Source organism: Eubalaena glacialis, chromosome 13 (assembly GCF_028564815.1).
Source record: "Eubalaena glacialis isolate mEubGla1 chromosome 13, mEubGla1.1.hap2.+ XY, whole genome shotgun sequence".
In the NCBI taxonomy this organism is placed as follows: Eukaryota; Metazoa; Chordata; class Mammalia; order Artiodactyla; family Balaenidae; genus Eubalaena; species Eubalaena glacialis.
The window spans coordinates 11,386,958-11,410,307 of NC_083728.1; the positions used below are offsets into that span (position 1 = coordinate 11,386,958).

The following is a 23,350-nucleotide window of genomic DNA, read 5'->3' on the forward strand; positions in this document are numbered from 1 at the left end:
CTAGAGGGACAACTAATGTATGCTTTACCTTACAGGTAACAGTCACCATCAGCAAGTGATATGCTGTCACAAATAACAAGGTCAAGACTTTCTACGTCTTCTAAGTAAGGTGCTCCCCAATCTGCTGAGCTGCCAAAGTCACTGACACACACACAACCCTTAAAGCTTCGTCACCCACAATTAAACCTTTCATCAGTCTAAAAGATGGGAAAATCAGAACAAACAAACCAGTTGCTGCTAACCATTAATTCAAGCACCGTAAGGCAAACGACCAGAACAGGGCTAGCTTTTCCTTATACATTTCTATGACTTCGATGATTTTTTCCTCAAATGTAATTTTTTACCCAGACTGGAAACTTGGAAGCAGCAGGGATTTAGGATTCAAAGAGCACTGGGGTCGTACCTGGGGATGAAAAGGATCTTTTAGTTCCACACCACTGTTTCATGGACCCTGAAACCAAGTGCATCAGGTACTGAGTGCAACACGTGTGTCCGCACCAATGGATGATGTGAAGGGTTCTATGTACACGATGTTGAATTTTTACTCAGACGACTTTCTATCAGTTTTTAAACTGGCAGAAGGAATCGGTTATTATCCTGCATGCTGGATGGCAGAGGAGTTAGTGCAGAGATTGACTTAGCCAATGACTGGGTGACTAATTTGGGATTAGACTTGGCTCAGGAAGAGGGTCTGTTTTATCTCAGGCCTTTTACAGTGTTCAGTATAAAGTGAATTCAATCCATATAGGCAATACCTGTACCTGGGGTGGTAATAAAAAGTATAACTAAGTGAATTTGAATTCAGAAGAGAAACTGTCACTTTACAAACAACTTATGTCTTATTTCAAATAATTTTAAACAATGTGATAATTCTAGATGGATATCATGCATAACCTTACATTATCAGAATTTAACTACATTTTAAATGCCCTAACCCTAACCCTAACTCTAACCCGGGCCCTCGGCAGTGCAAGCGTGGAGTCCTAACCACTGGACCGCAAGGAGTGCCTGGTGTTGATCTTTTAAAAATTAAGGAAGCCAGGATCTTGTTATAACTTAGCAATTTTCTCCCTACCCATTTTCTGTAATGGGTGCTTGGTAAGTATTTGTTGGGTGACTTTTCATATATTTGCAGACAAGAAAGTAGCCTTTATACAAGTCTATCTTTATTTGTAAAAAATAATATACAGCTAAAGCTAATTTGATTTTTAAAATCAAAGCTCATTTAGTGATAATGTACATTTTATAATAAAATTGTAGTAAAATACTGACATTTGATAGTTTAAACAAAGTAGCATTCATGTAAAAATCATGTTGCATGTAAAATTTAATTAGAAAATCCATAGTTCACAAAAGTACATATATTTTGTTGATAGCTCATGAGGACATTATCATAAATTTACTTAAGATACAGAACAAAATTCACAGTTAGCTTGACATTTAGTACTATAAAATTTTATGCTGAATCCACTGATATTTTTGTTAATAAGGTACACTTAAATAATTCAGACTACCAATGAATCGGCATTTTATTGTATAACCAAGATCTATTGGTTTTACAATACGTCTAGTAATCAATTCCTTCACCAATAATTTAAATGAGAGATCCAGTTGAAAAGACCGTTGACATATACCCTTAGTGGGATAATTAAAAAGCACTAGCAGCTTTGATTTCCATTTTCATGAATACATACAAGACAAATCTGTATTTTACAGTTAAAAGTTGTACAAAAAGTCAAGCCCTGAAGTATTTCTTCCCCTAAAAGTTCTGATGTTAAAACTTTGTTAAAAAAAAAAAGAGAGCGAAAGAGAGGTAGTATGTGAAAGTATTTTTACTTAAAATGTTGAAGCCCTGCACCACTTATAATATAAATGAAATGCAACCTTCTACTTATTAACATTTTGCCATTCAAGAGTCAAATTTATAGAACTCAACAGAATGTTAAACCTGGAATGCCATTAAAAAATAGTGGTTATGTAACTGGAAGAACTTCAATGAATTCAACAAAAAGTACACTGTATTATATATAATGTTGTGCAGTTAACAGTTTAGTGATAATATGTTTAGTGGTAAAATGTGAACAAAATACATTGAAGTACTGAGTCAAGCGAGCTTCATTTAATCAACTTTACTTCATATACTTTTACCATATAGAGAAAATATCCTTCAAAACGGAGTCATTTGATTCTTCATTGTTTTAATAGCACACAATTGTTATAAGGTATCCATTCTAGCCCTAGCATAAAATTAATCAATAAATAACTCTGAGAGAAATATCCATAAGTCACAGGGAACTCATGTAGTTCATACTATTCTTAGTCTCTATGTACAAGCTACTGTAGTGCCTGTGCACCTCCATACAATGAAACCAGGCAAGGAACGAAAGTTAGCAGCCTTACTCTTACCTTGCTAAGTGGATGCATCGGAAAGTAATAAATAGCCTCATAAAATTAATCGAGGTACACTCTACCTGTCAAAGGTGAATATGACATACTTTTCATAAAGTGTAGGCAGTGTTCCTAGAAATCCCATTAAGGAAAACCCCAAATTTTCATATAAAAAGTGCACAAGGTTGTCCTGTGTGTAAAAATCTCTTAGTTTGGGTGCATTTTTTTTTTAACGAAAATAATTCACACTACTCAGATCCATTAAAAGAGTAAAAAGGCAGACAAACAAAATATACACACAAACAACAAAAGGAATGATTTCTAATGAGATGTGGAATGAGGACAAGAAGAGGTTACAGGAGAGTCTCCCATATCACCAGAGTCCATGGAACTGCCTTTCACAACGTAAGTGATGCCCAAATGCAATGAGTTTGTAAATATGAAAGCTACAAGATGGGCAAACACGGACCTGAACAACTGTTAGAGTTTCTTAATTCAGGAACATAGCTTCAATGCTTTATAACTTAGGAAGCAACCCCTAAAAACAGTCCATTGATTTGATTTCTTAGAAATTAGGGGAAAAAAAAAAGCATTTGAAAAAATTGCTCACTACAATTAGCAACAGAGGAACAATATTAAAAAATCAAAATACAACATGGGGAATATAGGAGCCACGGTCCCAAAGTACCAAAAGATAGACTCAGACTTCTTCACGTTAGAATTAAAAAATACATAGTTAAAGGAAAAATTAACCAGGCTCTGCACAGCAGGTTAAATATGCAACCACTTCAAACGGAAATGATCTAGTCCTCATGTGTAGTTCTGGGAATGTGCTCTAACATCCAGTTCTCTATAGACAAAATAGCAAAAGCACATCATTTCATTAGCAAAGGCCCCTTTGTTTTAGACTTAAATTCACCTCTGACCCACCGAAGTTTATATTAATTATCAAACTACTATTTTAATAACATTTTAAGCTTGCAATATATTTTTTTCATGCCTAACCCAGATCACTGGTGCAGAGGTATATATGCTTTAAACTAGCCAAATTTACAAGTCTCCATGGCATCCTCACTCAGAAAACATTCAAACGCGATGGTTTCATAGTGTTATGATTGTTCCATCTTCTTCTAAGAGTTTTTGATCTGGAGCATGCGTTTCAAATTCTGTATTTGTGCCACTTGCTAAGGGTGCTAAGCTCACTTCATTAGAAGGAATAAAACCGTTCTGTCCAGATTCAAAACTGAGTTCTATTTGTGTTAATGATTCCAGGCTCTCGGTGTTACGAACAGCCTTAGGGATCTGCTGTGGCACACCATTGTCTTCAATAATAATGTCATCTTCATCGCTGTCTTCATCCTCTGGCTCAAAGCTCGGTTCGATCTGCTGTGGATAGCCAGGAAGGCTGTTGTCAGTAGACTGGCCAGAGCTGCCGGAAGTCCGACTGTTCCTAATGACGTTATTCCTCTGGTTTGCTGGTCTCACTGTGATGATGAGGTTGCGGCTGTTTGCAATCATCATGTCAGTTACTTGATCTAGACTCTTCCCGGAAACTTCTATGCCATTAACTTCTAAAACTTCATCATTAACGGCTAATAGTCCTGTGCTTTGAGCCAGACCTCCTGGCACAAGTCTGGATATAAAGATCCCTGGGACCTTCTCTAAGCCATGGGGTGTCACCCGGACACTGGAGCCGTCCCGGATGTAGAATCCTAGGGGTTTCTCAGTGCCATATTTGTAAAGACGGACCCTACGATGTGTTTCTGGGAGAATATCCACGTCTATAATAGAAGACACAGGTCTGAAGTCCTGGGGCATACTAATGACTATGTGTGGCTTTTTTCTATGGTTGTCAGGACGCAACACATTGGTTAAAACATTCTTCTTCTTTATTAGTGTGTCTGTACCAAAGGCACTGTAGTCTGCTTCTTCTGTTTAAAAATAAAATAAAATAATTACAGAAATGCTGTATAAACGCCCATTTATCTATAGTGGAATCTGTACAGAAAGGATAACTCAAATATATTTGGTACATAAACAAACTCGTTAAATATCAGCCTGTTCCTATCAGCTGAAAATGTAGTGTAGTAGTAAGACATGCTATACCAGAAAAGCCCAATAGGTGGCCCTCTCGAGTATTCACCATAAAGTTACCAAAAGTTGAAGTTAAATTTGATAAAGCTCAATGACTTAAACAACATTAAATATGGCAGATGAAATTCTGATAAGCCTCACACACACATTCTTAAACACCATTTAAAACAAGTTATTTACATTGTATTTTCCCTATGTTTGTTTAAACACCTCCAGCTTGCATGCTTATCATATTTGACTCAATGACACGAAATTGGACACTTTTGAAGCTCAAATACCTGTATTAGAGTCCGGGCAGACAGTGTACAGGCAGACCTCTTTTTACTGCGCTTCGCAGATAATTGTGTTTTTTTACAAATTGAAGGTTTGTGGCAAGCCTGCACCGAGCAAGTCTACCGATGCCATTTTTCCAACAGCATTTGCTCACTTCGTGTCTCTGGGTCACATTTTGTTAATTCTTGCAATATTTCAAACTTTTAAATTATTATACTTGTTACGATGCGCTTTGATCAGTGATCTTTGACATCACTACTGCAAAAAGATTATGACTTGCTGAAGGCTCAGGTGATGGTTAACATTTTTTTTAGCAAAAAAGTATTTTAAAATTGAGTTATGTATTTTTTTAGACATAATGCTATTACACGCTTAATTTGTGCAAGAATTCATGTGACTTGCTTTATCGCGATATTTGCTTTATTGAACCCACAATATATCTGAGGTCTGCCTGTAATTAAACGAAATGGATAATACACATAAAATGATAATGTAATTAAATGAATGCATATCAAACACAGGAATTTTGGTCTTCTGCAAATACACTCTCCCTCAGTTTTCTGGAGGAGTTCTTAACCTTTCATTTTCCCACTTTTGAAAGAGGCTGAGGTATAAGGCAGAGACAACAGGGAGGGGTGAGGATTCTGGCAAAGCTGAGAGCTCCTGCCCCATTTAACGGCATGGCTTTTCTCGCTGCAGGCAGCTTTTTTTCACGGACTGTAGGAATTTGTGTGGACAGTCCAACTTGTCAGAGAGTCTTGTTTTTTTAGGTTAAAAAAAAAAAAAAAAACTTCCCATTTTAAAATGCCGACACCTAATTAAATAACAACAAAAACCTGTTTGAGCAAAATAACGCCTAGGGGTTGAATTTATTCTTCAAGCCAGTGATTTATAATCTCTGATGTAAACTAGGGAAAACAGGGCACTAAAACTAGATCTTCTTAAACCCCACAGCTGGAGGTAGACAGTCTACAAACAACACATCTCATCAGAGGATGAGGAAACGGAATTAACAGCAGGCATAAAAGGTGAAATCAGATTTCAAAAATAACTGGAATGGGGATAAACTAAAAAGTCACAATCTCCAAGGATGAAAAAAATATTTAGTAAGAATAAAGAAGACAAAAGTGCCCCCACCATCCCAAAAACTAGTTTAAAGTCCTAGTCTCAATCACTGCTACAGACCAGTAACATCACTAGACTGTATCTGCACAGGGCTACCATCTGTAGTCTCTTGTCACCCGACTCTCGGCCCCCCTATCGGTAAGTATTATTATTACCTTTACTTTATAGACCAGGAAATTAAGGGTACAAAATAAGGTACAGACAGAAGACTGGCCCCAGGTTTTCTTACTAAGGCCAATACCGTACATGTTCAATTCACACAGTGAATGTTAAATGTCCACTGTGTGTCAGAGCCTGGAGAACCTCAGTATTCTTTTCTCAGTGCTGCTTGAACACTCTTCAAAAGCTAGTTTCAGATAAATGTATAAAACTAGGGGTACCTGGGGACTTCCCTGGTGGCGCAGTGGTTAGGACTCTGCGCTCCCAATGCAGGGGGCCCGGGTTTGATCCCTGGTCAGGGAACTAGATCCCACATGCATGTCACAACTAAGGAGCCCACCTGCCACAAGTAAGACCCAGCACAACCAAAAAAAAAAAAAAAGCCTAGTGGTACCTGATTTTGGGGCATTTTCCCCCCTGGGGATAATTTTGTTTCATTTATGGAGAAAGTACTTACACTGTGTTCTTACAAAGACAGAAATTTATTTATAATTTGGCTTGGGAAATAAATCGACTGACAAAAGAATCTTTTGGGCAAAATGTAGCCAAAAATCTATCAACAATGATCTTCTACTGAATGTGTTTATTCAAAATTGTATATTTCATTTTACAATCAATTAAGAAAGCCCACACAATTTTTATATGGGAAATTCCAGACCATACAAAAGGAGAACAAAACCAAGTTGCCTACATACCTATTCATGGGAAACCTGACCAAAAAACCCCCCAAATCTGCATAATTTGGCATCGCATCCAGACTCTGTTTGAATGCTCTCTGCTAAATTCTCAAAAGCAATATGCCCCAGTACAAAGGCACCTTTGTTCTCCCATCTAGCTAATCAGTTTCCAGCCACTGGGAAAAGAAATATTTTGGCAGAAAGCCAGGGTGCAGGGTGTCGGTTTAAAGTGTAAAGGTGAACATCTACAGGGAACAGGGCTGACGTTCCACCTGAGCATGTCTGTCAAAGTACAAAACTCAGAAAGAGACGGAACGTTGGAATCCTGGCTCATGCCAACCTTTCACTTGTATAAACCCAGGCTTACGCAACAGTATGTGATATAGGCTCAGTGAAACCTCACCTATCCCGAGCCTGACAATCTCAGCTCACCGAAACAGACAAGGATCTACCCCTGGAATGCCGCCAAACAGCCAAACTGGATGTCTCACTTCCTTACACACAAAAAGCCGCTGTGCTTTACTCACAGAGGAAGGGAGCCCTGAAGGGCCTCCCTCGGAGCCTCTTACTTTTTAAACATTAATTCCAAAAAACCCCGGTTATCTCATTCCTCAGCTCAGAGTCTTAAGTCACAGTCAGGGGTAAGGGTCCACTAGTGAGTGGCAGGCACAGATACAAAAAATAAAAGCCTACAGTGAAGAAAAAGCAAACCTGAAAACAAACAAACAAAACAAAGCGTTATATAAATCCCAGCAGCATCCGTGTACAGTAACAAAACTCTAACAGTTCATGGTAGAGTCATCAAGAAAGTTCAAGATTATGACCCATTTCAAGTTCAGTAGGAAGACAGGGAAAAATGAAATAATTTTTGAAACTGTTCTAATCAAGGGGTGGACAATCTTTTTCTGTAGAGTTGTAGTACAGTAAATATTTTAGGTATTGCAGGTCATACGGTCTCTGTTGCAAAAGCAGCCACAGGCAATACAGAAAGGAGTGATCATGGCTGTGTTCCATGAAAACTTTATTTATAAAAACAGCCAGCAAGCCTGAGTTTGCCAACACTTGTTCTAATCCAAAATGGTTAAATGAAATAGATGTGGCAACTTTAAAAGGATTAAACATCACTTAAAGCAATATTCAAAGCCTGCAGATCCCTTCACTTCCTAATATAAGAAAAATCAATTGCCAGATACTTAAGAAGCACCTGCTACTATGTGGCTAGACATCATGCTATGTGCTGCAGATCCAGTGCACAAAACAGCTAAGGTGCTTGCTTTCATGGTGTTTACAGACTAAAAGAGATGGCAATTAACAAAGAACTTGAAACCATTATATTATTACAATGGTGCCAAGAGCTGTGAAGTTTGTCAGTGGGAACTCGGCCGGGTCTGCAGGGTAAGGCAAGGCTTCTCTGGGGAGTGCGGTTTATACTGAGACTGGAAAACAAACCAGTAGCTAATCAGGTAGAAGGGAGGGAAGAACTTCCAGGTGCAGATACAACAAATACAGAGCCGGGCAGGATGGGGTCGTGGGAGGAGACAGTGAGAAGGCAGGCTGGGAGGGGACAGAAGAGGAGGAGCACGAGGCCAGTCAACGCAACCAGGGCCCTGCCCGACAGACAGGGCCTCCGGGGAAGCGGGGAGGATTACGGGCTTCAGCCTGAGGGCAAAGGAAAGAAAACCAAGGATTTTGGTTTTTCTACAAAGCTCACTCTGGTTGCAAGCTGGAGAAGGGACCTGCGGGGGAAGACAGGAGGTTACTGCAGGTAATTTAGGATGGTACCTGGCCTGAAGCAGAGGCAGTGGAATGGGGAAATAAGTTTGAAAAATAATTAGAACACATTTTTAATAGGCCAGGTGACTGAATAAAAAGGTGTGTCAGGAAATGGGGAAATAAGTTTGAAAAATAATTAGAACACATTTTTAATAGGCTTGGTGACTGAAAAAAAGGTATGTGTCAAAGGCGACACCCAGGCTTCTGTCATAAGCAACTGGAGTCACATTCTGAGCTGCTACTCCACAATTTCTTCTTTTTATTTTATTTAATTTTTTTATTTCTGGGGCCGTACCTTCTGTTAAACTATTTTTTACAATTTACTATTAAAATGTATACTCCTTAGACCATTTCTAAATTAAACCCTGACTCACTAAAATATAACCTTAAAATACATCTCCCAAATAACATCCAATGCACAGTAAAGTTCTAAGAGACAGTTTAAGTGGCTGCCCAGTTCCAGGTGTCTGGGCCACAAGGCCATGTCCTAAGGCAGATGAGGCTTAAAGCAAGGCCCTTCTGGTGTTTCCAACATACTCCTTTGAATAAACCCATGATGCAAATGTGTCTGTCTGATGGCACACAGAAACAGACTGTGACACAGCAAGAAGCTGTAGTGTAGGAATTCTGATCAGATCTGGCGAGAAGTCCGTGCAGGTCAATGGGCCTCAGACTTGGCTGATCATCACAACGGGCTTTTAAAAAATACACATTTCCCTGGCTGCATTCCAAACCTACAGGAATGACCTGAGTACTTTTTCTAAAGGTGCAACCTTAAAATATTTTCTGAGATTGTTTACCATACAATAACCACCTGAACAACAAGAGAAGAAAAACTCTCTTTTTCCCTCAAATAAATGAGGAAATTCTAAACTCTGACAGGGGGAGGGGGCTGGCAAAAGCCCTAGGATCCTCTGCGAAAGTAACTTTTAAAATATCAGGTTTTTTGTTTTGTTTTTGCTTCCACAATAACAGCCCTGGAAAGAGAGTCTGGGTTTTTTCCTCTAACAATAAATTACTGTAAAACATAAAACTTTTCAAGATATGCAACGACGCTACCCCCCGAGTTCAAGCTATGAAGTGGTTTATGTCTTCAATCGTGAGCTTTCACTTCAAAGAAGCTTTATTTGGTAGAGGGTATCAGATTTTAAAAGGTCACATGGTTTTAAAATTTAAAATCGTTTTCATATCTGTCTTTTAAAAAAATCGCTTGGTGCCACATCAAGTGCAACTGCTGCCCTATCGGTTCCTAAATTGGAAGCAACAGGCCAGTAAAACAGAAAATGTGTTGTAATTAAGCAAGAAAATGTAACTGTACTTAATGCCATGTTTTACATTAGTTTCCTGAATTTAATGTTCATTAAAGTTTAAGTAAAATCAGCTTTCTACTTAAGCATCTGCTGAGCTTTGTTTAAAAGAAAAAAAGTATCATCACGAACTACAGGGCACTGTGTAACTCTGTAAGACAGACAACAAACATGTTAACTCTACCTAAATAATCAGAGGGTAATCTGGTAAAGGTGGAGGTTGGGGGGCCCTAGCTAGGGTGGTCAGAAGAGGCCCCTCTGAGAAAGTCATCTGTGCTGAGAACCGAGGAGGCAGCCATGGGACCAGCTGCAGGAAAAGCGTACCTTACAGAAGGAACAGCAAGTGCAGAAGCACAGAGACGGCAACAAGCCCGCTGAGTCCTAGGGACAGAAAGAAAGCCAGTGTGGTTGCTGGGAGGTGGGAGCGGGAGAATGGAGGAAGGAGACGCTGTGGAGCACAAATCAGGATGGATTTTATTCTGGATGCAACGGAAACCATTGGAGGGTTTTCAGCAGGAACGAATCAACTGACTGACTTTTCATGTTTTGCTTAAGTCATATTTGTATTACAGTTACTTTTTTTTTTTTTTTTTTGGCCGCACTGGGTGGCATGCGGGATCTTAGTTCCCCGACCAGGGATTGAACCTGCGCCCCCCTGCAGTGGAAGCGTGGAGTCTTAACCACCGGACCACCAGGGATGTCCCAAAGTTACATTTTTAAAAACAAAAATTTTCTGTTGAACACACTGCCTATTTCTAAATCAAATTCTAAGGGCTATGAATTGTATTGGTTATTTACCTCTACAGCATAGAAAACTTTTGTTTACATCTAAACATATTTGAAAAGGAAATAGCAGAAGATAACCACCCTTAAAAGACGTTAGGATTAATCCTGTGATCACGTAAGTGTTACAATTCCAGTAACAAAAACATGTGGTAGTATAATCCAACACCTATAATCTTTCTAACGAAGGGGATAATCCAACAAGTTTTGTCAGATGGCAGTAGTTTAAAAATAGTCATTCTATATTTAAATACATGTTCCAAACAGCAAATTTGTAATGAAAATTACAACTGCTAACAAGACAGGCCTTCTATTCAACAATAATGATTTAAATTATTCTGCTTAAAATGACAAGTTCCACTCCAATGTTTTGTCTTCTCCTCTTCCTTCTCCAACATTCTATACATAGCTTTCTAAGAACCATCCCTGCTCTTCATCTCAGCTAGCCCTAATGTCCACTCCCCAAAATTTCAACTATCACTTTTCTGCAGACTTTCAGCTCTTTGATCAGCCTCTAGATTTCCACCCTGAGCTCCAGCCCATCATTTCTGATTTCCTACGGGACAAGGTTGAAACTCGCCAGCCAGATAAGCTTTTTTGGCCTATAACCAAACCAATTTTCTTTCCAAGTCAATCTCTCTTCCAGACTGTACCTGTTTTATGGCACCATCAGGCTCAAATCCAGAAAGCTATTTTCCTCTGGACTCCTCTTCAACCCTCTGCCATCCAGCGGGGAGCGCAGTGACTCTCAGATCCTCCCCTTTATCTTCCTCACCTGGTCTCCTGCCGGGGCAGCTTCTCAGCATCTCTCACCCCCCTGCTCCTTGCTCTCTCCTGCAAGACTGCTGCATACTCCAATTCATCCTGAACAGCCAAATGAGTCTTCCTGAAGCAACACTCTAATTGTACCACACCCCTGTCACATACCTAGGAAATCCATCTTAGGGGTCTTTGGGAAAATGAATTTGCGTGTTTGTAAAGTATCTCGTAAATAGTCAAGTGATACAGATATGTTACCCTACCCTTGGAGGTTTATTTTGTTGGCGGACTTTAGTTCCTCCAAACCCAGAAGCAAAGATACACAATCAGTGGAATTTCAAAGCCCTAGGAGTGGTCCAATGCTTATCAACTGATTGGAAATAAAGTTTCACCTTCAAGGGTAATTTCTACTCACTTTCTCAAACTGCTTTCTGGGTTGGTTTACAAACACAGTAAGGCTTTGATTATCCCACCAATACTGGGCTTGTGGCTCTCATGTTGCCTTTCCAAACCTCTTCATTTACCAAAGACAAAGGAATAAATGGCACACATCATGCCCATCTACAGGCAGACACAGATAAACACACACACCGAGGAGGCCACAAAGTTAAAAGTTTTAGGGCTCAAAATACATTTCAATTCGTGCCATATAGAGTGGTTATTTTAAAATGTTCTTTTGCAAGACCAATATCAATGTTTACATTCTTCCAAAATAATGACTTGCTCTCTGATTTTCCAGATAATTCACTAGTTTTATTTCTGTGAAAAATGCCTTAAAAGGAAAGAAAATATTCACCGGAGGCATACTACATGCCAGAGCACTGCACTGAGCTCATTTAAACTTCCTAGTAATCCTACGAGATAGTATGTTCATTCTATAGATAAAGACACTGCGACCCAGGAAGAATAAACAGCTTTCCTTCAGGTATAAGTGGTGCATACAGTATGTCAAAGTTAGTTGCTACCAAAAAAGTAGAATGTTTCCCTGACTCCAAAGTCATACTCTTTCTACCACATCTTTCTGAATGGACAAAATTCCATTCAACAAAGTGAAGATTCAATAAATTCCTAATTTCCATTTTAAAAAAATCTAAGAGGTTATAAAGTAATTAAAACCACAATCTTTCGGACTTCCCTGGTGGTGCAGCGGTTAAGAATCCGCCTGCCAGTGCAGGGGACACGGGTTCGATCCCTGGTCTGGGAAGATCCCGCACGCCGCGGAGCAACTAAGCCTGTGCGCCACAACTACTGAGCCTGCACTCTAGAGCCCGCAAGCCACAACTACTGAGCCCGCGTGCTGTAACTACTGAGGCCCGCGCCCCTAGAGCCCGTGCTCCACAACAAGAGAAGCCACCGCAATGAGAAGCCCGTGTACCACAATGAAGAGTAGCCCCCGCTCGCCGCAACTAGAGAAAGCCTGCATGCAACAATGAAGACCCAACGCAGCCAAAAATAAAATAAAAATAAATTTTAAAAAAAACCCCGCAATCTTTCCAAAGTATACTTAGTGAAGTGTAAAGATGTCAATTAAACCAATAATATCACAGATGTCTTAACTCACTTGTTAGTTAATATGGTAAGAAGATTCACACAAAATGTCTATTCATTAAATTTCTAGTGAATTCTGTGTATCCTATCAGTGAGGAAAATAAACAACTTCTAATTCTAAAACAATTTTTCTAAACATTGTTACTTACCCTTTTTTTGTATAAAAATCCTAAGCAGGGGGTTGGCCGTTGAAACAGCTTTGTGATAATTATCATCGTTATTTATAGGTAGTAAATCTCCGTGAATGTCTGCATAGCCTACTAAAACGTCAAGATTGGGTATCTTATGAACATGTTGCAGTAATCCATAAAACTCTTCAAACTTTCCAGGTTTTGATCTTTCCAGTGAAAACCGACGAAATTCAGCTCCAAACTATAAATAAACATATTAATTTTAAAAAAGGTAACAGGATCCAATCTTAAAATGCATGACAGAAAAATTCACAGGCACAGTATTATTTCCCTTAATGAAGAAGACAGTTCCAATAACACAGTCTATTGTCAGAAACCTCATTATCAGGAGATAAAACAACATAAGGAAGGCACAGGAATGTGTCTGCTCACTGCTGCATCTCTGAAGGGCATTCCCTTCAAGAGATGCAGGCTCAACTTAATCCCTGGGGTACCCAGGCCTCACTGGGGACTGTCCTGCAGAGTGACTCAGCTCAAACAAACCCTGTCTGGAGCCCAGATCCTGACAGCAGTATCTGCTCCTCACTCAGGCCATGGGGTAACAAAGATGTTCCTAAGTCTTTGACTGGTAGCAAAAAGCATCTAAGTTTCCTCCCCCATAAAAGCAATTACAATTTCACAGGAAGTGGCAAGAATTAACAGCAACATATACAAAAAGGACTTTGAGCTTCTTGGCACTAAGGTACGATACAAATGGAGGTATATCATATAAGAAACAGGTCTAGAGATAAGAAGTGTCTTCCCTATGTTAATCTTAAAAAAAAAACGCAGCTTTACCAATACATTAAATATATGTCCTACAACTCTCCAATTAAAGCAAAAGTGTTTACATGCTTGGCACAGTGCTAGGCCCCATGGAATGAAAGGCTCAGGCCTGCACCAGAGCTCAGCAATTAGTGGGGAAAGAGAATGACTATCTGAGAGGCATTAAGGGATCACACAAACAGGGAGGACGACACTTCCATCATGCCCAATATTTATCTCCACAATTCTCGTTCTCAGGTCTGCTTCCCTACTCTAGATTCACACCTCTGCCTTCCAAATGCCAAATTATTTAAGTGGTTCTTATTCAACACGAAGGACTGGCTTCATCTAGTCCATAATAAACAGGATCCATGACTTAACCGTGGGACTAGCATGGCATTTCCTCAAATGTGGAAACGTAAGAAAGATTCATCAGCCTTCCTCAAAAAGTGCCCCAGTCACACAAGTTTGGGAAATGCTACATAACTATAATTACACTCTTAGGAATCACTGTGGAGACCAGATATTAAAGGCTCAGTTAAGTCCTGTGGTTGATTAAAAAAAAAAAAAAAAAAAAAAAAGTTTTTAAACAAATGTTTGCCAAATGTGTTTGACCACTGAACTCGTTTTTCCTCTAAATATCTATTATTGGCAAGAAACACTAATGTACCACTAAGACAGCCTTAAGCATCTTGCAGAGAAAGTCTCTATCAGAATAATTTGAGCAGGTTACTAATGTGTCAATTCACTTCCCTAAGGATCCCATGGTCTCTCTGAACTCACTGCTTTTGCTATCTCGAAGAAGTTCATCTGCCTTGCTTATACCCACACTACTCACTAGTTTTAAATTAAAATAAAAAATTACTAAAACCACTTCTTACCTCTAACAAATTAAAAGTTTCCAAAACACATTCCTGAAACATAAACACTAACATCTGTCAAGAAAATAAGGTGACTCATACCTAAAGCGCTCAAAAAGTGTAGTCACACCTTCACGTTTCAAAGTAAATAATAACTGGGGAACACCCTTCATATCAGAGTTAGTCTTATGCTGTTATAAAAAGTCATAGTTTCTTCTCCATTTTCTTTATTCTGGTATCACAACATCCTAGTGCTTTCTGATTCATCTCAGGGTTTTATTACTTCCCCTGGTGAATGGGAGTAACATCTAATAATTGAATATTTTAGGGCTGCAATGTTTTTGCTAAAGCTTGTGGATAAAAATTCTTTGCTCAACATTTTTTTCTCTTGCTTAAATGTTATGATAAAAACAATGGAAAGTTGTATGGCTTCACAAGTAGATGTGCCCTTTTGCAATGTTAGCAGGAAAAAAAAAAAGAGAAATTGTTATGCTTCTTGCAGCAAAACAATAGGATTAAGAGAACTTTTTACTACATGAAGAAAAATACTAAAATAGAGATAACATTAAGACCCAATCAACAACTATTATAACTTTTTTTAGCCTGGTCTAGTTTGCCTTGGTCACCCAGAATGTGTATGGACACCTGTCTCCCAGCATCTTTTGGTACACTCTAGAAATGAAAACTTAATTTTAATATTGTTTGCCCATGAATAATAACTAGGAAATGTACAGCTCAAAGACTATTCCAAGTGTTTAATAACCTAAGGTTATTAAAGGACATGACCTTGATTATTAAGAGCTTTTCCAACTATGGAGAAACAGGAAGATAAATCAGTTACCAAAGAAAAGTCACATGGTAACTGGTATCACAACTTAACTATAGTTATATTTGCATTATCCATTACTTTATTTGTACCATTTTCCCCTTCCATGAGCAAAGATATGACGTTGACACTGTTTTCTATGCAGAAGAAAAAGAAATCCTGAAACGTGGATCTGTACATCACCAAGTTGTGGTTACAACCTCTTAGCGACCAGCTTTGTAAAAAGCTGTGATATCACCAAAGCAGTGAAAAAGGAAGTATTGTTTCACACATCTGTCCAAATATTTTTTAAATGGTAGAGATGCGAAGTGTTTTATCTAATCCATTAAAAATAAATATATATTTAAAACATAAGGTGTCACTGACACACTAGAAACAGCACCTCTACTGTGCCTATTTATCAGCAGCTAGAACACTAGTGGGACCACACTTTATGCGATGCAGGTTCTCAGAATGCCTTGATTCTATTTAAGAGACACGGTTCACCAGAAGTCCAGTATGGCAGGTCAAATATATAATGGGTAGTATGGGAAAGATTCACAAACCAGTTGACAGAAGAGAAGGGCAGAAAGCCTGAAATTCCAGTCCCCAAGGGCTCGAGGTTTCCTAGTCTGAGAGATAGATTACCATTTGACTGTATTTATCAGAATACCTAGAATCCCTACTCATTTTTTCCTATGATAAAAAAATTAAATACTTGCTACCAAGATTAGGACCACAAACTGAATTTTAAGACTATGCAACATCATAAATGTCTTTCTTTTCTTAACCTCAACTCCCACAAACCCAAACTAGATTTATAACAGAAATGCCATGAGAAGGTTCAACCACTGGGCACGGAACCACTACCACCACTATACTGCTAGAGGAAAAGCTCTATATATTTCGAGTTATCTTAACCCTTAGTTCAAGCGTGTCACTTCAATTTGCTATGGCAGTTCCACGGAGGACACAGGAGACAGCATATTCGTGATACTGCTATAACTACATTTCTATTCTTATTAAGCAGAAGGGTTTCTTAACTAGTGCCTATCCTGATACACAAGTCGAAAATAACATTTTAAAATAATGTGAAAAATGAATGCAGATACTCTTGATGTGATCATCTCAGTTACAGCAACTTACAGAACTTTGCTTATCAACTCCAGATAATAAAAACCATTCTACCCACAGGCTTCAGGGAGCCTTCCCTACTCTACTTCACTGAAAATCACTCCTGGATTTTGCATTCTCCCCCCCACCCCACCCCGTAGTCTTACATTCAATGATGTTTCATTATTTTTAAAGTTGATATGCTTTTACTTTTCTCCTATTCTTTCATGTGTTTTGATCTTCCCAACTCTTATTTTCAATGTTCTCAGGGCCCAGCCCGTGTCCTCTCTCTTCTATTCTATAAAGCCTAAAACTTATTTTGTAAAAGGGTTTTAAGGTTTTGTCATAAAAAGCACAGCTTGTCGAAGTCATAAGCTTTCTGAGCCCCCGTCTTCTCAGAGAATCAGACTAGATTATCTAAGTCCCCTTTGGCTCTTCGATTCATGAAATGCTTGCTGAAAATGTTCCCGTGGCCGCCGATCATCTTCAAATTCCATCTCAAAACCCCCGTTGGAAAGCATTCCCTCACTAATCCCTATACACCGTCCTGCTCAGGGAGCCCTGCAATTTAGGAATTCAGTGGATACCGACGTAATTATCAGCAGATTGGCATACCGTTGGTCAAGAGTGAAAACACTTGATGTGAAAAGGTAGCAGGATGGAATGAAGAGAGCACCCAGACTCAAACTGTGAAGTGCTACTCAAACGGAAGGCGATAGTGTTAAAATATAGATTAAATGCATACCAAAGTTAGTGCTAGAAAAATCTCTAAGCAAGAAGCAAAGCTAACTTTACAAGGGCTCTTGAGTTCCCTGGGCTCTCTCCTTCACCACTTGATGCACCCTTGAGCCACAGAAAGGGGTAACATTTTGTGACCACGGGTGTTCCAAATACTCTTTACTCAGAGGCCAGGAGGTAGAATTCCTCCAAACCTTTCGTACCACGCTGCGCTCAAACGCCTCCCATCCTCGGCTATACGTCGGTCCTTACCCCCATCCTTGAACAGGAATGATTTTTAAGAAGATAGATTAAGCGCTCAGCTGGTCTCCTCCCTACCTGGGGCAGGAGCAGACACAACCCCCCACGCTCGTCCTCTTCACAGCAAGCGTATTATCCACCATCTCCTGCCTCCAAATCCCACCACCGCGCCCACCACGGTCCCAGACAGCGGGCAGCTCCTCAGGCCGTCCCCGGCCAGCCCCTGGCCTCCCCCGGGAGCACCACCCCTCAAGGCCCTGGCCGCCGGTCCCCATCTAGCCGGCCGCTCCGCCCAGCCCGGGCCCCGCGCACCTTGCTCTTCACCTCCATGGTGCCCAGGCAGCCGCTGCCCGCTCCGTGCCGGTGGCTGCGGTTCATCCTGAGGCCTGGCCCGCAACGGCCTCCTCCAGCCGGGCCGCCCCTTGGAGCGCGGGGAGCGAGTGCGCGGCCGGCGGGCTCGGGACTCGGCTGCGGCCCAGGCGCCTCCTCACAGGCACCTGCAGAGGGGCGAGCGCGGCTCGGGTCTCCGCGCAGAGCTCCGCTTGGCTGGCTCCTCACGCGGTGGGACCGAGGGTGAGACTGGCGGCGCGGTGGGCGGGAACGCGGCTCCCTCCCTCCGGGCCTCGACGACGGCCGCGACGGTGAAGGAGGAGGAGGGGGCGGAGCACAGGGGACAGGCGCCGCAGCCTAGCTCTCAGCCGCTTCCCCCGCGAGCCCGCGCGCGCGCACCCCAGCCGGGCGGGAGCCGCGGCACGTGCGCGCGCTCACCTGCAGCCTCCGTAGACGCCTCGGCGGCTCGCGCTCCGCCCACACCCAATGGGAAGCGCGCACCTGCGCCCCCAGCGCCAACCAATCGATACACGCCTCGCGCAGCGCGTGGGCGGGCCGCCTCCGCGAAAGTCCCGCCCTCCGCCGTACGATTGGTCCCGCGCTGCGAGGGAGGGGCGGGATCACCTGAAGCCGTGGACCTCCTCTCCCGACCTAGCAGGAGAGCTGGAAAGCGCATGCGCGAGCCCTGGAGTTTCCGCCCCGGGGAGGCCGGCCGGAAGCGCGAGCGCACCTGGAGACGAGCTAGGGCGGCTGGGCCTTTTGCGCACGCGCAGGCGCGCGCCTGGTTGCCCCGGACCCGGCTCGCGCGCCGCCGGGGAATGGGAGGCGAGGCCCGGCTGGTGCGGAGGCGGGGTGGGGCTGCTAGGTTTCTGCCACCCCTTATCTCCCTTCCACTTTGGGATGCTGCAGCGTGCAACTACGCCCCTCCACCACCCATTTGCGTCGTTTAGGGGTCTGGCTGCAACTCTGATTACAAAATTCAAGTTTTCCCGCCCCTGCAACAGTCACTGGGGAAGAATCTCAGGGCTCTACTGGCTTAGTTTTGTTGGTAGAGACTCTGCAGTCCGTCAAGTCCCATGGGGTCGAGTGGCCGCTGGGAGGGAGGGAAAGTGGGCAGAGGCTCGGGATGGCTCCTCGAAGGTCCGGCTTCCCCGAGTACTTCTAGACCGGCCCTCCAGGGCTTTCTTTTTTTCTTTTCTGTTTAATTTATTTTTAACCTCTGAAGTCTTCCTCTCCCTCCAGCCGTTTCTGGGCTATTCGTTGTGTCCACCAATGACAGCCTCCAGATTGTCTTTGTCCCCCTCCCCCCCAGTGGAATGACCGAGCTATGTCCCTGATAACAAAAGACTGACTCCTTCTCTCGAAATGCCCCAGAGCTGGGTTTCTTCTCCCAGGGGCCCTTTTCAGCACTGGCCATGCTGGGGAGGTGAGGAGGAGACCCCCAACGCTCCCCCCCCCCACCTGCAGGGGGCTCATCATGGCACTGCGGCTCATCAAAGAGCTGTGGAACCCTCCTGTGAGCTGGACCTGGACCGGCGGCGGGTGGGGTTTCTAACCTGAAATGGCCAGGAAGATCTGGTTTGGGTGCTGCATTCCACCTGAGTCCTCCGAGGCTTCCTCCCCTTATCTCATGCCTCCAATCCCTCCTCACACTTTGCATCCCTCCTTCCCAGCACTTGTGTCAAGTTCCGGTTTCCCCGTGTGTTTTGGGAGTAATCTGCTCCTGCCCGAGAATGACGGCTCTGAAAAGGCAGGGACCTGTCTGCTTTGCTCACTGTGGGGCAGTAGCACCTAGCTGACTCCTAGCAGCTACTCAGATATGTCTCTGCTGGGTGCTGGAGCTGAGCAGGGTGATTTCTCCATACTAACTTTACCCCACCTGGGTTCAAAGGTGAGAAACCCATCTTTCCCCCTGAGGGGTTCAGTCCACCAAATATTCGTGGGGGAATTTAAAGTTTTTCTGGCCATTTTGGGTGGAAGTCCAGATGGAAAGGATCCCATCCCAAGCTGAGTAATAATAAAACTGCCTTCTCTACCCCCTGTTCAAAAGCACCTACTATGTGACTCAAACTAAACTGGAAATGAAGTGTGGTGCTGTGATGGGGTGGCATGGCAGTTTGGTCTCAAGACCCCTTAATACTCTTAAAAATTATGGAGTGCCTCCAGGTATTGTGTTTATGTGTGATATGTCTTTCAACATATACTTCATTGTATTAAAATTGAAATTGAGAAATGTTTAAAACACAGGAATACACAAGCACACATTCCAATAGTCATCAGGGTGATGATATCATCACATGTCCCGTCCCTTCTGGGAAATTCCATTGTATACCTGTCTGACGAGGAAGGTGAGAAGAGCAAGTGACATCTTAGTATTGTGAAAATAGTTTGGGCTTTGAGACTCACCTGAAAAGGTCTCAGGGACTCCCAGGGACCACTGGGTTCTCTGTTCTCAGCTGTCACCTCCCAACCCCCAGCTGCAAGGGCCACATGATGGGCCCTAGTTCTGTGGGAGCTATTGCTGGGTGGTGGAGCTTTATTACTGTTATCGGTACTGATTTATCAAGCCCCTTTTTAAAAAGGAAGTTCATGGGTGCCAACACACCTGCGTGGGCCCTGCATTCCTGGAGGTGTCGTCACATCCTCTCTGTCCTCCCCTGGGGTGTGGCATCCCTCTTGGACTTTCCTTTCTAGAAGGGAGGGCTGGGCCCGAGCTTTCTGGATCTCCTAAGTGGAATGTGCTCTGAGGCCTGCGTCACAAGTGCGCCTGGGCTGTGTAAGGAAGGAATGTGGAAAATAGTCAGAATTTGATAAAGGTGGTGTGGAGGAGGGGAGACCTTTCATTCCGAGACGGCTGTTCCGGGCACAGGTCTGTTCGCAGGGCCTGAAATTCAGCATTTCTCAAGAAGTATGAAGCCCAGAGAAACAGCAGAAACAGAGAAGGGTTTATATTATTGTTTCTTTGGTTTGAAGACTGAACCCTAATCTCATTTCTCTCCATCCTCTCTCCCCACCCCCAAATCCTCAAGCTAAAGCTGATCAAGTCCTACGTGGGGGATGAAAAGCTAGTCCCAGGCCTGGGAGAATTAATACTCAGTGAGTTAGGGAGATAAGCAAAGTGAGTGGATGACACAGATTCTATAAATTACAGGTTCACAAAATCATTAGTTGGGAATGATTATCACACCCACACACTGTCATATCTCCCCCCCCCCAGCCCATCTCCACCCACTGAAAGAAGCTAGTGAGGGTTCCATTTCTGCTTTATCCCTCTTCCCAATACTTTCTGTCTTTAGTTCTTCTACAACTTAACACAACTCTTGTGTCTGTTTGAAATTTACCTTGTGAGGTGGAAAGAGCTTGTAATTTTCCACAATTCATTTTATTGATTTACATCTTGCATAACAATGCTTATTTCTTTCCTTCCTCCTCTTAGGGGGGAAAAAAAGAGGTGGCAAGAAGTCACGTATAATGGTGGTGAGAATTTTTTCAAGACGTTTCTCTTGCCAGCTCTTTTTCTCCTTGATTGCTCAAGTGCCAGTTTTGATGGAGCTGGTTAATAATTCTTTGAGAGAGAGGTGAAGTGTACATTTATGAATCTCAGACTACTCACCAGAGCATTTTAAGCCCTTTGCAGAGTTGGAATTAAGTCACATGATCCGTTTTCTGGTTAATAGCTTATAACACTCACAGCTCGGGAAACGAATGAATTATCTCCTGTAGCCTGTAAGAAACTAAATGCCATTTTACTTAAAAACCCATCTTCATGGGAGGCAGCATGTGCCAGGCACCGTGCATGAGCCCTGCCCTTGAGGAGCTTGCTTTCTGACCTCTTCTCTCTCTGGGACTCAATTTCTCCATCTGTAAATGCAGACGGATGAGATCATCTTCACAATCCCTTCCAGCTCTTAACATTCTGTGTACCCCAGGGATAACGGAGATTGATCATTATTTCAATTAGTTCATACCAGGGATGAACTAGAATGAAAAGCGTAACCTTTCCATCAGGGTCAATAGGCAGGCAGCAGTCATCAGCTAAAATATTCCACTTCCTAGGACGTGTTGATGAAGATGATGATAACTAACATTTATGAGGGTCCACCCTGGTGCTGGGAACTGTGCTAAGTGCCTTCCCCATGAACTATCTTATTTGCTTTTAAGGAGCATGGAAGAGCTTTATACTTGGAGGCCCTGAGATCTTAACTTTTTTAAAGTGATAGCTGTTAATTTGAGCCCTTGCTCTACCCCTTGCTGGCTGGGTGACCTTGACCCTGTTCGTTTAACTACTTCAGAGCCTCAGATTCTCTCCTCAGATGAGAAACTATACATGAAACTGCTCTGCAAACCATCAGGTTTGGTGAGAACATTGGCAGTTATTATTCAGCACATAATATTGCCTACCAAAGCCTTTGGTAGAATTTCAAGAAATTCTTTGAAATAAAACAGAAATGTGTAATAAACCATTCTTCTTGTTTTCACACGGGGTGACCTTTTAGTGGCCACCTCTTAGAGAGGCCGAGAGGCAGCCTAGAGGAGTCCTTAAGAACGTGATTCCCAGATGCCTACCTTCACTCCTGCCTCTGGCATTTCCTACCTGTGTGACCTTGGGCAAGTTCTTAAGCTCTCTGAGCCTCGGTTTCCTCACCTGTAAAATCAGGATAATAGGAGCATTATTTGTCTTCATTCATGTACAAAGCACTTAGGATAGGACCCAGCACAGAGTAAGGACTCCTTAAATGTTACCTATTATTGTCATAATTGCTGTCTAATTATTTTTATTACCTACTGCCATAGTAGAATTCATTAATGTAATAAGTATTTATTAAGCCTCAACTGTGTATACAATACGGTCCTTGGCATGGAGTTAAAGAGTAATTCAAAAAAAAAAAAGAATGAAGGTTTGATTTCTACCATCTAGAACTTCACAGTTCACATAGACATTTGCTCAGCAAGCATCCTTGAATGCCTACTAAGGATCAGGCAGAGACAATACTATGAATATGATCAAGTTCTTGCCTCCAAGAATCCAGCGTCTAGCTGAGAAGTCAGACCCTTGGAGAGATGTCTTCTGGAAGCGATGTGCGGAGTAGGTGAGGGGGGAGGTTTGCCGGAGTTAACCAGCCTAGAGCTCACATCTGGCTCCATCACTAACCAGCTGTGGAACTGTGGGCACACATCTTCATCTCTCTGAAGACCACCTTCCTCAGGAGTGAAATGAAGATAGTGAGAATATCTACCTCTTTTGAATTATTAAATATTTATTGAGTGTCTATTTTGTGCCAGATACTATTCTAGATGGTTAAAGATACAGTAGTAGCGAAGACATGACACAATCCCTGGCCTCCTGGAGCTGACATTCCAGGGGAGGAGAGAGACAGAATACACAAGTTAATTAATTACAAAATATAGCGTGTTAGTGATAAGAGCTATGGAGAAAAATAAA

General features: G+C 42.2%; 1 protein-coding gene across 1 annotated transcript; it reads right to left on the reverse strand.

The window, feature by feature from the left end:
• Positions 1-1,164: 1,164 nt before the first annotated feature.
• On the reverse strand, positions 1,165-18,325 carry PARD6B (par-6 family cell polarity regulator beta). The gene is made up of 3 exons (XM_061208119.1): positions 17,890-18,325; positions 13,036-13,258; positions 1,165-4,319 (listed from the first exon to the last, which is right to left on the reverse strand). Exons 1-3 carry the CDS (start codon positions 17,953-17,955, stop codon positions 3,490-3,492), a joined length of 1,119 nt encoding a protein of 372 aa, XP_061064102.1. The 5' UTR covers positions 17,956-18,325; the 3' UTR covers positions 1,165-3,489.
• Between the last annotated feature and the right edge of the window lie 5,025 nt (positions 18,326-23,350).

Bases quoted from the DNA above. Each gene is read 5' to 3' on its own strand.
- PARD6B (XM_061208119.1), bottom strand. From the start codon at position 17,955: ATGAACCGCAGCCACCGGCACGGAGCGGGCAGCGGCTGCCTGGGCACC. The intron at 13,259-17,889 runs GTGCGCGGGGCC...GTTTATTTATAG, and splicing joins CCATGGAGGTGAAGAGCAAG to TTTGGAGCTGAATTTCGTCG. The intron at 4,320-13,035 runs GTAAGTAACAAT...ATTTTTAAACAG, and splicing joins GATTTTTATACAAAAAAAGG to AAGAAGCAGACTACAGTGCC.